Source organism: Vulpes vulpes, chromosome 11, assembly GCF_048418805.1.
Source record: "Vulpes vulpes isolate BD-2025 chromosome 11, VulVul3, whole genome shotgun sequence".
Taxonomy (NCBI): domain Eukaryota; kingdom Metazoa; phylum Chordata; class Mammalia; order Carnivora; family Canidae; genus Vulpes; species Vulpes vulpes.
In genome coordinates, this window is record NC_132790.1 from 89061604 (window position 1) to 89077575 (window position 15972).

Genomic DNA, 15972 nt, shown 5'->3' on the forward strand with positions numbered 1-15972 from the left:
ACTTAATTTTCCCATTATATTCTTCTTTTTTGACAGTGCTTCCAGGGATTTCAAGCACTACAACAATGATTAAAAATTCACTTGGCTGAAGCCAAAAATCACATTAGCAAAATGAAACCCCAATTTAAATAATCAAAGAGATGAACAATAGAAAAAAGATGGTGAACTGTAATCTGCAAGAATAATTAAACTGAAATTATTTAGGCTAATACATTTACAAATGTCACAGAGAGAAAAATGGCCAATACAATCTCAAGAAATACATAATGGCTTAAATGTTGAAAAATGTGATTTTTAAAAAAGATTGTATTTATTTATTCGTGAGAGACATAGAGGGAGGCAGGGACATAGGCAGAGGAAGAAGCAGGCTCCCTGTGGGGAGCCTGCAAGACCCTGTGATCATGACCTGAGCCAAAGGCAGACACTCAACCACTGAGCCACCCAGATGCCCCCAACCCAGGTGCCCCCAAATATGTGATTTTTAAGTGTTATTTTAAACTATTAAAAGTTCAATAAATTTATAGAATCTTTCATCATTAAGTAAACAACTGTATTTTTATTCTTAAAAATAAAACTGGATTTGGGGATTATGATCAATGTGTGTGTGTATGTGTGTGTGTGTGTGTGTGTGTGTGTGTGTGTGTGTTTAAATCACTAACTTGCATGGTATTCGAGCCAGAGAAAGAAAGAGCGTGTCTGCACATAAAATGGATGGGGGGCAGAGGGAGAGAAGCAGACTCCCCGCTGGCAAGTGGGGAGGACCCTGAGGATCATGATCTGAGCCAAAATCAAGAGTGAGTCGCTTAACCAACTGAGCCACTCAGGTGCCCTAGAAAAGTTTTTTTTAAACCATATTGTAATGTTCATCATCCAGTGTTTAATTAAAGTCTGTAGTGTTCATAACAATAATAATTTTTTAAAAGTTATTTTCCAAAGTCCACAAAGTGGACTTGGTCTACTCCTGCGCCAAGTTTTGTCCTACAAGCAATATTTGAAAGTGGTTCCTAGGAATGGTAAAATTTCAAATAACCACAAACTAATAAGCACTGGAAACCTGGACCTTCTCTGTTGACTGTTTCAGAACAATGAATAAAGTTATTTTGGGGGGAACCTATGCAAATTTTATGTTAAGTAACAACTGAAAAGACTCCTCTGTGCCTGCATTGGCTCCATCCAGGTGAGGCTGTCACAATGCATTTGCTTAGTGAACAAATGGTTACCTGAAACATACATCTTACTTGGGGATTCTTACCCTCCCACACTTGGTCACTGCTGTTTATAACATCTTCCACAGGATCAAGCAATCTCACAGGGATTTCCTTACTATGCGTATTGAAATTTGAAAACTTGTATTTATATAATAGGAAATTCAATGCAAGACTTTGCAAGTCAAATAGTGCAAAAGCAATTTCAATCTGTGTCTTTGTATGAAGAGATACCTACGTCCAGCAGGGTCTGCCCCACCCTGCATGCTGAGCTATTGCACGATGGGCCCCTCACACCGTCTACGCAATTCACATACGCATGCTTTCTTCATATTTTTAGGGAATCTTACCTGATTCTTGGGGGCTACAATGTGCCACACACAAGTGACTCCTGCAGGGTAATCACGGTCTGGCCAGTTGGGGGTTTTAAAAGAGCCGGAAGGTCTTTCAAGGCGTCCTCCACAATACTGATCCCCTGAAATTTTTAAGCATGGAAAAAAAATCCAAGTTTATATGCTGATACAAGTTATGGCAATGCAACCATAAGGAGACTGGGAATTTGGAATAGTGGTAATAATACAGTAAATAAAGGCAATGACAGAAGCTCTTAAATTGTTTCTTAAAGTACAGTTACACAGTTTTCTACTCCCTCCCAACCCCCCACCACACAGAATGATATTTCTGTTACTTGACATATCATATCAGCACAAAAGAGCATAGGAGTGAAATCAGGGCTTCTCTTCTTTCTCTCTCTTCTTTCTTTCTTTCTTTCTTTCTTTCTTTCTTTCTTTCTTTCTTTCTAAGTAAAGACAAAACATTTGGGCATGAACTCATTCAGAAATCATGCTAGCTCACCAAATTACACAGATTTTAAGAACCCTCAAGGCAGAAGTATTTATTAATAGGATTAAAATACATGCCCAAGGACAAAATTTGAATTAGTTGGCACAGAAAACACTCATTATCAGAAAACTTTATATGCTATACATCTTTAATAATTTTTAAGAATAATTTTTTAAGAATAATTTTTGTTTGTAAAAACATTTATAAATTTTCAGCAATAGAGAAAAGGATCAAGAAGGAAAAAAATTGCCCCAAATCCAACCACCTAAAACTAACCACAATTAATATTTGAGAAACATCATCTCAGACATCTCCCTGCATATATACTGAGAGGTCAATAGGAATAACGTTAGAGTGAAATTTTAATACAAAGTTCTAAATTTAATTTTATTTGAATTTAACTAACAGAGAAAAACTGAATTGGAACTAATGTATTCTAAATTAAAGATTTCTTTGACACAAAAGATAATCATTCTTAAAAGGCATCCCTAAGAAAATACATTATAAAAATCAAGGTTGTATAATTTCTAAAACTTTTTATTCATGGAAAATTTTAAGCATATACAAAGTAAACAGACTAATATAATGAGCTTCTATGTATGCGTCACCTGATTTCAACATTATTATCATTCTACTTTTCTTTTTATTAATACCACTATCCAATCCCTACCACCTGCTTTATTATTATTCTTATTGTTGTTTTACAGATTTCAGGGAGGTAAAATCATGTACTGTGGAATGTACAAATCTTAGCTGTGCTAATTTGAAAAATTAATCTACTCATGTAAATCACACTCCCATGACCACACAGAATCCATTTCCCACCAAATTCCTTTTTTTTTTTCCACCACCAAATTCCTGTATCCCTTCTCAGTCTGCTGACTCTCCACACCACTTTTCTGAAAAAATTCGCCTTAGATTAGTTTTATTCTAGACCTTCATATAAATGGAATATGTATTGTGCATATTGTGGACTCTTCTGCGTCTGGCTTCCCTTGCCTGTTAGCACAACATCTGAGGTGCATTCCTGTTGCTATGTGCACTGGTAGTTTGTTCTTTTACGCTGCGGAGTGATTCCAGCGTGTGGGAACACAATTTGTCTACTTTTTCTTCTGTTGATATTTCATGTGGGTGTTTCCAGTTTGGGCTATTGTGAATGAAGCTGCTGTCAACAGTTTTGTACAAATCTCTTTTGGGGACATGCGTTTTCATTTTTCCTGCACAAATACCCAGGAAAGCAATTCCTGACCAAGAGTAGATGTAGGTGTTTAACTTCAGAAGAAACTACTAATGATTTTCCCCTCAAGGTTGTAGCACTTCGTACCTCTCCAGGTATGAGCACGCTTGTTACATCACATCCTCACCAGCATTTCATGGTGTCAATTGGTTTAGCCAATCTGGTGGGTCTGTAATGGCACCTCAATGTGGTTTTAGTTTGCATTCCCTTGTTAACTAATGATACTGAGCAATTTTCATGTACCTATTAATCAGTTAATCAGTCATGTGTCTTCCTTTGTGAAGAGTCCGTTCAAGTGTTTGCCCATTTTCATATTTATTGGGATCTTTATTAGTTTTAATTTTAATAATGTTTACATGGTACATATTTTTCCATCTTTTTACATCAACCTAGTTTGTCTTTGTTTTTTGAGTGCTTTCTTGTGGACAACATACAGTTAGGCCTTGCATTTTAAACTGTTCTAATAATCTCTGTTTTCTAACTGGAGTATTTAATCCTTGGCAATAAATGTATTTATTGATAGGCTTGGATTTAGTGCACCATTTGCTAGTTTGCTCCATTTGTCTCACCTTTCTCTTGTTCCATCTGTTCTTTCCTGCCTTCTTGGCGTTAGTTGAAAAATTTTAGTATTCTATTTTAACCTTTTGGCTTTTAGCTCTAACTCTTGCATTTTTAATGGGTACTCTAGGGATTACAATGTGCATCTTTAATTTATCACAATCTGCTTAGAATTAATACAGTATTTCTCCATGTGTTGTATATGTGTGTGTGGGTGGGTGGGTGGGTGTGGGTGTGCGTCTACAATAGTAAAGTTCCATTTACCTTTCTTTTATCTATGCCTTTGTTCTATTATTGTCATATATATTATATCATACATTCCACAATACAGTTTAAAGTTTTTTTTTGTTGTTTTGAATAGATACATGTAAAGAAATTAAAAGAACAGGGATCCCTGGGTGGCACAGTGGTTTGGCGCCTGCCTTTGGCCCAGGGCGCGATCCTGAAGACCCGGGATCGAATCCCACATCGGGCTCCCGGTGCATGGAGCCTGCTTCTCCCTCTGCCTATGTCTCTGCCTCTCTCTCTTTCTCTCTCTGTGACTATCATAAATAAATAAAAATTTAAAAAAAAAAGAAATTAAAAGAACAGAAAATAATACATGGTCTTTTATATTACCATTTCCAGGGGCCTCCAGTCCTTCCACTAACTTTGTGTTAACCTGTGGGGCCATTTCCCTTCAACTTGAGGAAGTTCCTTCAATATTTGTTGCAGCAAATGTCTTCATTTCACTTTTATTTTTGAAGACTGGCTATAGAATTCTGTGTTGACGGTTTTACTCTGCATTTCAAGAATGCTGTTCTACTGCCTTCTGGCCTCCACTGTTTCTAATTAAAAGAAAGCCATCCTTCATACCATTGTTTCCTTGTATGTGATTTGATTTTCATCAAACTGATTTTTTTTTCTCTTTATATTTAGATTTTGTAATTTTGACATTTGTCAGTGTGGCTTTATTTTTATTTATTATCCTGTTTGGGGTTTGTTGATCTTGGCTCTCTAAATTAATGTTGTTCACTAAATCTGGATAGCTTCAAGCCATTATTTCTTCAGACATTTTTCCTGTACTACTCTCCCTCTCTTCTGGAACACAAATGACATGGGTTAGACCACTTGATGTTGCCTTACTGGTCTCTTGGGCTCTTTTTTTTTTTTAATCTTTCTCATCCTGGTTCTTCAGATTGGGTCATTTCTGTTCAGATCCATTGACTCTTTTACCATCTCCAATCTGCTTGGAAGCCAACCAGGTAAATTTTTAAATTTCAGACTCTGTAACTTTCAGTTCTAGGATTACTTTTTATTCTCCTTTTCATTTATAGTTTTATAGTTCTGTTTCTCTTCTGAAATTCTCAATCTGTTTCCTTACTATATACATCATTTCCCTTTAAGTCCTTAAACGTATTTGTAATAGCTCCTTTGAAGTGCTTGTCTGCTAACTGCGACATCTGAGTTATCTTGAGATTTGTTGTTATTGACTGCTTTTTTTCTTGAATACAGATACACTTTTTTGGTTTTATCACATGACTGGATACTGGATATTATGAATGATACATTATAGAGAATCTAGATTCTATTATCTTCCTATGAAAAATGATTTTTATTCTAGCAGGCATTTCACTAGACCCAAGTTCAAAGTCGATCTCCCTGGTAGTGGGCAGCAGCTGTAATCTCTGTTCACTTTCATCTTTCAGCTGATACTCTTATGCCAGGCCAACTGGACTCTCCTCTGCATATGAGTTTGGCTGTCAGCCAAAGATCGAGATGGATTTTATACATATATTTTGTGCCTCAATTCCTTGGTAGCTCCTGGCCAAGATTTCCTCCCAAACATCCTGGCAGTTGTGTCAGCCCCAGATCCTGTCCTTTGACATCTCAAACCATAATGCTGCGCAACAGCCCAAAGCAAGAGCAGATTAGGAAATGCCCTCAAGCAAACGCTCCAAATTTAACAGATCTTGCCCACTGCAGTTATCTCTTCAGGGTAGAGGCTTCTACCCATAGGTGCTCTTAGGTACTGACATGGAAACACCCCAATACATAGTTTTAAGTGGAAAAAAAAAGTTGTGAAACAATATGAATGTATGATACCACTTATATTTTTAAAAAGCTACTGCAGAAGTATATACATGAGTGTACATAAAAATGGGAAACATCAGCCATAGCTCTAAGATGGGGCTAGAATGGAGTGAAGGGGTATATTTCTATATTTGTATGTGTATATGTGTGTATGGAAGCTTCACATTTTTACTCCAGGAATTTCTATATTTGAATTTTGATAAGAATCACATGGGCTTTTAAAAAAAAGAGACTTTTTTGAATGGTCTCTTGGTGGTTTGGTGGCATTTATTAGCTCCATTTGAGAAGAAATGCTCTTAAACTTTAGGTTAAAGGAATAAACACATCTAAAGTGCCTAGGACAGAGCCTAACACACAGTAGGCATCCCATAACCATGAGGCATTATTATTGCCTGACTGTCATTATGTGGAAACAGTACCTCTTTCGTTTGGTTCAGCAGCAGAGAACATGGCCATGAAGCCATTCCCAGCTGTGTTGGCATCGGAAATCATCTGCACCATCATCTTGTTACCACTGGACACAAGGGCTCCGGGCCGGAACGTGCCACAAAAGCGCCCAATACGCTGGCCATTGGTGTGACCATTGTACACATCCACAAAGTCATATCGGCACAGGTTGTCACTCTCAAGATCTATGAATCGGAAATTAAGAACTACTACTTTCCCCTCAGGAACCTGTAAAGAAAAGCACCAATTGGAAAACCATGTCATGAAAACAATAACTGAAGTCTTCACATCTAGCCAATTACTAAAGTGAGCAGATAAAAGTATTAATATGCAAGATGATGCTTTTCTTCCCTCAAATCTGAACTCAGAAAAGGGTTTTCTACCATAATGAATTCCTAATTATTTATTGTCTTTAGACAAATCCCACAGTTCATTAGGGTACACAATCTTATTCCTGGGAAGTTTATCTCAACACTAAGCCATAATTTCCTCCGTATAATTCTTACCATGCTTCCCTCCTTGTTCCCTGAATGGATAGAAAAAAATGGCTAGAAAAGCATTGGCAAGATTCTAACAAAAGCCCCATTTCTTTTCCAGTTCCCACCATCTTTTAATTTATCCATCCAAGTATTTGGTCATAAAGTCTCAATCAGATTTGTTTTACCTTTTCAACTAGATGAGATCCCTCACTGAATGGTATAAGAATTTCTTTTTACAGATAACAAAAGTCAGTGATTTAAAAGACCAAACAAATCCATCACTACCAAAAGTGGTTGGTTTATATTCATTTTAAGGAATTATCTCATACTGACGGGTCAACAGATGCTTTAACATAAATACAGCTTCCTGTATTGATGAGTTCAGCGCCATAGTTGTTTTTTCTTTTTTTCTGTGACAAACTGAAGTGTTTCAGTGCTATTTGCCTTTTGCATCAAAGACATACACACCCCATGGCAAAAACTGTAGAACGGTAGTCTCAAAAGGATATTTTGTCTTTGTCATGGCTTTATCCTAATTGTGAAGAGCTTATCTTAAAGAGTGTGAATATTAGAAGTTCCTAAACCACACAGTCTATGAAGCTGATAGCAGAAAATGCTATTTAATTTCTAAACATTCTTACTGAGATAGATATCTCTTGTAGAACTCCTCTGGGTTTTTTTATTGTAATTTTTTTTTTTTTTTTGCATGCAATCTCTAGTTAGCCTATGATCAGAAAATTACAAAAATGTGATCCTACATCTGTAATCTTAAATATAAGCAATCTATCAATCACTGAAAATTTTCCAGCCAAAAAATATCCTAAACTATAGATTTAATGTGGATTGTCCTTGCGTGAAGAGTGACTGTGTAAATGTGTAGATAAACTGTGTGGAGGGTAATTCAGAGCTCTGAGACTCTTCCACCCCACAGAGTGAGTGAAAAAGGGAAGCAGAAGGATTGACCCCTGGGGCACTCTGATGTCCTCAGGTCTTCCAGAGAAGGTCAAACCAAGACAAAGACTGAGTCAGAAAGTAGGAAGCAATCAGAAGGGCGTGGTACCCAGAAGCCCAGTGAAAGGAGTGTGTTCAGGAGACAGCACTAGTCAGCTGAGTCAGTTGTGAGAAACAGCCACAGAGTCACTGGTGACTCTGACAAAGTTGTTTTAGTGGAGTAGCAGGGATAAAGCCTGACAAGAGAAGGATCAAGAGATAATGGGTGAGAAGAATTGGTGGTAATGAACAGGGACAAATTTTTCAAGTTTTGTTGGAAAGATGAACAGAGTAATATGTGGGTGGCTAGAAAGGGGGGCAGGGGGCCAAGGCAAGATAGTTAAAATGGACTATATTAAGGCTCATTTGCATGACAATTGGAATAATTCCACAGAGAGGGCAAAACTGATAAAGTAGGAGACAGGGATTGTTGCTGGAGAAATGTCATTGGGAAGATTTGCTCTAAGGCACAGATGGGGGGGGGGGGTTGGAATGGAGATATGCTGCACATATTCTCCAGCCTGGGCATCCCTGAGTTTCTGGGTAAGGAAGAGGAGAAGAGGGAGAAAGAGAAAAACAAAAACACACAGCAAGGAGCCTGGACCACTCTGCCTAGTGAGAGGAGGGAAGGCTGGGGCAGGTCGGGCTGTAGTACCCTACAGATGAAAGCAAGGTCAGCAGCAGCAAACATGCATGTGAGACGAGCTATCAGGAGTCTGAAAACAGAGGAGAGGTGTGTAAACGGATTAAGGGAGTATAGCAGGTGTCAGGAGTGCTGAGGGCCTGCTTGAGGTAAAACAAAGTGAGGCCTCTCTGCATGGCTGTAGTTCTCCCCAGCCATGTGCAGCCCCCGCCGCCCCCCCTTCCCTAGGTGGAGGTGCAGGGCAGATGGAGGGTTGGATTGAAGCAGCAGGGGGTGAGAGACTGGGAGAGTGGCATACAGTGTGCCAAGCAAGGACTATGGAGAAAAAGGGGGCCAAGAGAGTTGAGGACATAGGCAGAGGAGTGATCATAATGAAGGACCATGGAATCTAAGCTGGGTAAGGACAGAAATCTCAAATAGTATGTATGAGGTACTACAGTAACAACCTAGATTGTGGTGGAGACAAGATAATGACCATGCAAATGGGTGGTGGAGGAACAAGGAAGAGTGCTGAAGACCGTGACAGTAAGCCAGGGCTAAAATTTACAGGAAATGAGCAGGACTGCCTGGGGTCTTTCTGCAACAAGAAGAACAGAGGGGCAAAGGAGGGCAAGGTCCTGTTTCACTGGTAAGTTCTCAGTTCTTTGGCACTAAGAAAGTTCTGTTGATTCCTTTCTGCGGTCAAGGTAGATGCTCGTTTCCAATGGGATAAGTCAACATACGTTCAGCAACAGAAACAAGGTTATATCATTGAGATTTTGAACACAGGTTGATCCCAACAACATCCCCGGACAAAAACTCTTTTGAAGGAAGGATGCAGAGATCTCTATCAGTTGTGGGTCTACTGTAATGAAAAACAAATACCATCTTGCACTGAAGGCCAAAGAGCAATCTACTGCAGGTGAGATGCATGCTGCAGGGAGCCCTGTCACAAAAACACAACTGCTCATTTTCTTTTTTTTTCTTGTTTTTGTTGTTGTTGTTCTTCTTCATTTTCATGTGAGCAATCAAGATTTCCTGGTGCCCTGTGATGTGAACTTTGCTTAGAGTTCCTGGACGGTCATTTTTTTAAAAAAGATTTTATTTCTTTATTCATGAGAGACACGCAGAGAGAGACAGAGATATAGGCAGATGGAGAAGCAAGCTAACTACGGGAAGCCCTAGGCTTCCCTAGGATGCAGAACTCGATCCCAGGACCCCAGGATCAAGCCCTGAGCCAAAGGCAGATGTTCAACCACTAAGCCACCCAGGCGTCCCCTGGATGGTCATTCTAAAGGACTTTGTAAAGCATATTCTCCAAAGTTGACCCCTCCACTTGACGAATCTATAGTCTGTACTCGATTTTTCTTTGTTAAGATTATATATAGAGAGAATAATAAACACCTGGCTACCAGCCATCTGGAATTAATTATTGTTAACATTTTGTCAAGACATTTTTAGAGTCTCCTTTGATAAAATAAATACAAATTTTCAGAAAAAATGAAGTTTGTTGTCCCCATCCCAGGCCCTGTCTTCCTCTTCTTTCTCAGAAGCAACCATTGTCATAAATTTAGTGGGTTTCCTTCTGTGCCATTCAAAATACTTTTATATAAATGTATATGTATCCATGCAAAATCCAGTTATATTGGTGTCTGTTTTAAAAGTTAATGTAAATTGGATAATGCTGCACATATTCTCCAGCCTGGGCATCCTTGAGTTTTCTGGGTAAGGAAGAGGAGAAGGGGGAGAAAGAAATAAAAACAAAAACACACAGGGGGCGCCTGGGTGGCTCAGTCAGCTAAGCAGCCAACTCCTGATTTTGGCTCAAGTCATGATCTCTGGGTCCTGGGATTGAGCCCCTCACAGGGCTCCACTCAGCAGGGAGTCTGCTTCAGGATTCTCTCCCTATCCTTCCCTCCACTCATGTGCTCTCTCTTCCTCTAAAATAAATAAACCTTAAAAAACAAAAACTCACAGGCCCTTCACAAGGTTCTCCTTCCACCTAGAACGCTTTTCCATTTCTGCCCTTCTCTTGCTTGTGTTGAGGGCCTCAGTTTCAAGGTCACCTCTTCTGGGAGGCATTCCCAGACCCCAGCTCCTCCTCCCAAGATGGGCTCTGCTTAGTTAGCAGCCTGCCCCTCAGGTCTCTGAACATGGGATTGCTCAACCCACCTACTTCCTGTCTATTTTCCCTCAAAGATGAAGCTGCAGGAGGCAAGGCTCCCTCCTGCCTCGGTCACTGCTACAACCCAGCCTCTGGACATTGCATGGCCAAGCAGAGGGGCATCATGAAGATTTGTTAAGTGAATTAATCTGCCAGGAGCTAAATGGAATACCAGCTTCTTTGCACAAACCCTGGACAAGGGACCTATTGGGCAGCTCTACCTCTTGCATTCTAGTATCTCCTACCGTAACCGGCAGCAGAATTCCAGGAGGCTGCTCTCCTTTCTAGGTCATTCTTGACAAAAAGAAAGATGTATATCTTTTGGGAAACCTTATATTTCAAATCTCCTGTAATGCTAATAGTTAATGCAGAAACTCCACTAAGATGCTTTTTTTTGGTGGCAATGAGGAAAAAGCTGTTTTGTGAGATTATATTGGCCAGGGGATTCATTATCTCCCCATGGAAAAACAATTCTATATTCATATTTTTTCCTGTCAACAGCTGAGTCCTGTGTGGGCCAAAGCCTTGTGCTGCAACAATGACCTCAGCTCACCCCATAGCCCCTGGGATGTCCTTACTGTCACAGGCAAAAGTGCCAAGTCTCTTGATGCCCATGCCAGAGCTGCTGCCAGAGAATGAACAGGGGAACTGCGTTTTAAGCTGATGGTTTGCATTTTCAGGATACTGTGAGCAAAATGCAAATATGAGGGCAGCTTCTTTTGTATGGAGTAGATTTCTATAGAAATGGTAACTCTCCTTTGTGTCTGCAGCTTTTCTTCCTCCTAAGGGATCATTTATTAATTTGAGCGAAAAGATCTGTTTCTGCAGCAGGTCTGATTTTTTAAAAAGCCATCGTTTTAATCCTCTAAGATTTTCCTCTTCCACAAACAGACCTTTGGAAAGGCATGCTCTATGTTTTATTTACATACAGTTCAAGAGGCACAGCAGCTCAGTGTCATCTCACATATATCCCCAAATGTAATCCAGAGAAATTTATGCACAAACTATGCACAAATATTTGGCTATATTTCAAGAGGGGGATAAATCAGAAGCTTACAAAATCTTATTTATGTATAGTCTGTATATTTAAGTACCCTGTATATTTAAATATTTGAAGAAGGAATCTTGTAAATGTTTGGGAAATAAAACATACATTTTGATTAATGGAAATGACATGGTATTTGGGGGGAAGAGGATTGGTAATTTCACCAAAAAAACCCATTACACTCTCAGGTCTGGAAGAAGGGAGGAAATCACCACCTCAAGCCCAACCTAGCAGCATTAGCGGACATTAGGTTACACTCCTCTGCTGTAAACTGTCCCAAACTTTCCCACCGTGTTTGGAATAAAATTCTCACTCACTCTACACACTTAGCGTATTTCACATATCAGATATTTTTTATTTTTCTAAGCACTTTCCACACTACTTCATTTAATCCTTTACAGGAACCCTATAAAGTTGATATTAGCCTAGTTTTACAGGTTACAGGTGAGGAAACTGAGGCACAGAGAAGTTAAAGCCCTGCATGATATGGCCCCTAACTATCCCTGTCCTGATCTTTCCCTCTCATACAACAATTTGGCTGTTCAAGGAACCCTCCAAACTGCTTTTCCACCTCAGGACCTTTGCACAGTTTGGTCCCTCTGCTTCACACAGTCTCCTCTCTGATATTCATGTGTCTTCCTCTACATCATTTAGGTCTCAGCTCAAGGGTTGGCTTTCCACAGAGGCCTATCCTGAGCCCTTCAGTTGCTTTACATCATGGAGATCACATAACCATGCTATTTCTTTATAGATTATTTATCATCTGTCTCTCCACCAGAACAGAAGATCCAGGGATCTTAGCTTGTTGATAGTAAGTCCAATGCCTGGCTATTACAAGAGTTCAAAAAGTAGCTATTGAATAAATAGTTGAGATCCTTATAATCTCAATTAAAAAAAAATAGTGTAGGCCACAACCTCTATTACTAGCACATACATTTATATAACAATGTAAACTCACAGATACAAGGCAAGCAGTATTAGCGCCCTTATAGGAAGTTAGAAACCGCTCAGAGTGGTTATATGACTTACCTAAAGCCCCCCAGCAAATCAGTAGCAAAGTCTATCTCTGACTTCTACCCAACTCTGCTTTCCATGGCCTGACTGTGGCAGAGACTGAGGAGATTGCTCAGCAAACTTGTTTTCTCTGCCTGGGCACACAGAAAGTCACCATTTTCCAGCCTCCAATACAATTAGGTTGGGGCCACTGACTGGGTCCTAGTCAATGGCATGTAGGTAAAAGTGATGTTGGGATGCCTGGGTGGCTCAGTGGCGCCTTTGGCTCAGGGCGTGATCCGGGGTCCTGGGATTGAGTCCCCCATCGGGCTTCCCATGGGAATCCTGCTTCTCCCTCTGCCTATGTCTCTGCCTCTGTGTGTGTGTGTGTGTCTCTCATGAATAAATAAAAAAAATCTTTATTTTTTTTAAAGATTTTTTTTATTTATTCATGAGAGACACACACACACACAGAGAGAAAGAGAGAGAGAGAGAGAGAGAGAGGCAGAGATACAGGCAGAGGGAGAAGCAGGCTCCATGCAGAGAGCCCGACGTGGAACTCGATCCCAGGTCTCCAGGATCACACCCTGGGCTGAAGGCAGCACTAAACCACTGAGCCACCCGAGCTGCCCAAATAAAATCTTAAAAACAAACAAACAGTGAGGTACCTACTTCTAGGCTTAGCCACAGAATGTCCAGTGCATCCTTTTGGAGTTCTCTTTTTGTTCTAAGGAGGAAATTCAACAGAGGAAACAGGAACATTCTAGGAGACAGCAGAGCCACAGAGGAGTTAATGCTCCAAGGACAGCTGCCTAGGAGAGCCATTCAACTACACTGGACTGAGAAGTGAGCTATAAATAACCATTTGTTGGGTTAAGCCACTGAGATTTGGGGGGCAGTTTGTTACAGCTCTGCACTTTGTTTTAACAACTCTAATTAACAAATGGATAGTGACATTCATCTGTTGTCCTTACCCAGCAGCTTCATATTGCTGCATTTAAATTATATATGAATCAATGCTGTAATATAGTCCTCAAAAGAGCAGACAGTCTCAGACTGTGTGAATAGCAGAGAACGCAGGAGATGTGGAGCAATCACAGAGTAAACTCATCATCACTGAGGTGCATCTGTAATTTCAATGGCCCCTGCAAAAGTGTAACTAGTAGCTCGAGCATCACTACCATGACCCTCTGAGTTCTCTAACTGTAGATGGTCAGCTGGGGTGAGAAGGCGATTAGCAGCCATGAGTACTTTTTTTTTTTTTTTTTTTTTTTTGCCATGAGTACTTCTTGAGCTGAGAAAAGAAACAGACCTTTTGGCCAAAGACTTGGCCGAGAAATGAATAAGAAGCTGAGCTTCCGATTATGCTTCTTTGGCAAATGCTCTTTAATGGTGAAGAAGAAAATGTCAGGGGGGTAGTAGACTGTGGCTGATGGTGACACCACCCAGCATTGTGAGGGCTAGCATTGTGAGGGCTAACAGAACTCAGTTTGTCAAGAGAAAACACAGATGGAAAAAACTTAAAGGAATACTAAAGCAGAATCCAGAGCAACAGGAACCCTGAGGTAGTTGCAGCCAGGATGAGGGGATAAGCAATTGTGCAAAATGCTATGGTTTAGGTTTTGGTTCAGGGAGGACATAAAGTTTATTTTTTTAAAAGATTATTTATTTATTTACTTATTTGAAGAGAGACAGAGAGCATACAAGCAGAGGGAATGCAGGGAAAGGGAGAAGTGGGCTCCCTGCTCAGCGGGACTCGATCCCAGTGGGATCATAACCTGAGCTGAAGGCAGATGCTTAACCGACTGAGCCACCCAGGCACCCAGACATAAAGTTTAAACATAGGGCCCAGTAGTCTTCCTTTGTCCATGAGGCATATGGTCCAAGACCCCCAGTGGATGCCTGAAACATCAGATAGTACAGAACCTTATACACACTATGTTTTTCCCTACACATACATACCTATGATAAAGTTTAATTTATAAACTAGGCACAGTAAGGCATTAACAACAAAAATTCATAATAAAATAGAATATGTATAATAATAAGCTGCAATAAAAGTTATGTGAATGTGGTCTTTCTCAAAATATTTTATTGTATTCATCCTTTCTCTTCTTACAATGATGTGAGAGGATAAAATGCCTACAAGATGAAGTGCAGGGAATGATGCAGACGGTGTGGCATGGTATTAGGCTACCATCACCTGCTCCTGGACCATGGCTGACTGAGGGTAAATGAAACCATAGGAAGCAAAAGTGCTGATAAGGTGGCACTACTGTGCGATCTTCACAGAGGTGCACCTGTTGGTTTTCCTGTGGCTGCTATCACTAGGACCCTGCTATGGATGAAAGTGATGACAAATCTGAGCAAGTCATGCACTCATCATCAACTTTCTTGAAAACTGGAAAATCACTACTTGATTTTTTTTTAAAGATTTATTTATTTATTTATTTATTTATTTATTTATTTATTTATTTATGATAGAGAGAGAGAGAGCGAGAGAGGCAGACAGAGGAGGAGGGAGAAGCAGGCTCCATGCCGGGAGCCTGACGCGGGACTCGATCCCAGGACTCCAGGATCACGCCCTGGGCCAAAGGCAGGCGCCAAACCGCTGAGCCACCCAGGGATCCCCCTACTACTTGATTTTTATTAAACATGAGCTCTCTAGCTGTTTGTTCCTGAAAGGGCTTACTACAAAATGAAAAAGCATTACCAGACAATAACATTTTTAAAAGCACTACCACACAGTAAAATAAATATTTATAAAACAAAGAGCTGTAAATTTATACCAAGCAATAAGTAACAAAACCACTGTAGTAAGAGAAGTCAGACTATTCCACAGCAGGGTAGCTCAGCTTCCATTTCCCAGAATGTATTTCTTGTACAACAAACCTATACTTCTGATGTTGTCCAAGGAATCAGCCAACTGGTAGCCTGGTGGCTTCGAGTGTGTCTCCCTGACCAGCACGCAAACCACAGCACCAGTACCACACGGCTGACAGGAACGGCATCAAATACTTGTCCCTGCGCCTCCCAAGACAGGGAAGGGTTTGTTGAACCTCATGGCAAATGACCAGGCTGTTTGACATGATTAATGTGTGTCTTAAATGCTGTCCTTGAAAGGTGCTAGTCGTGTCAAGTGTTAGTTGTCTTTCACACTTAACCACATGTTGAAGACAGACCTCTGGGCACTCATATGTGTGTGATACACTTCTAGACAGACAACAGCAGAAGATGCAAGTTCAATGTGAGCTCTACCTACCGCATCCTAGATTATTTTAAAGGAACTAGTAGTAATTTTTTTTTTTAATCATGA

The 15972-nt window shown here is 40.2% G+C and overlaps 1 protein-coding gene across 1 annotated transcript in view; it reads right to left on the bottom strand.

Moving 5' to 3' along the window:
• Positions 1-15972, bottom strand: part of PCOLCE2 (procollagen C-endopeptidase enhancer 2) — a 64778-nt gene that overhangs the window by 21653 nt on the left and 27153 nt on the right. The window contains exons 3-4 of the mRNA XM_072727064.1: positions 6336-6591; positions 1556-1680 (exon numbers count right to left, since the gene is read on the bottom strand). Coding sequence (XP_072583165.1) covers positions 1556-1680; positions 6336-6591 — 381 coding nt within the window. The remainder of the gene's footprint in view (positions 1-1555; positions 1681-6335; positions 6592-15972) is intronic.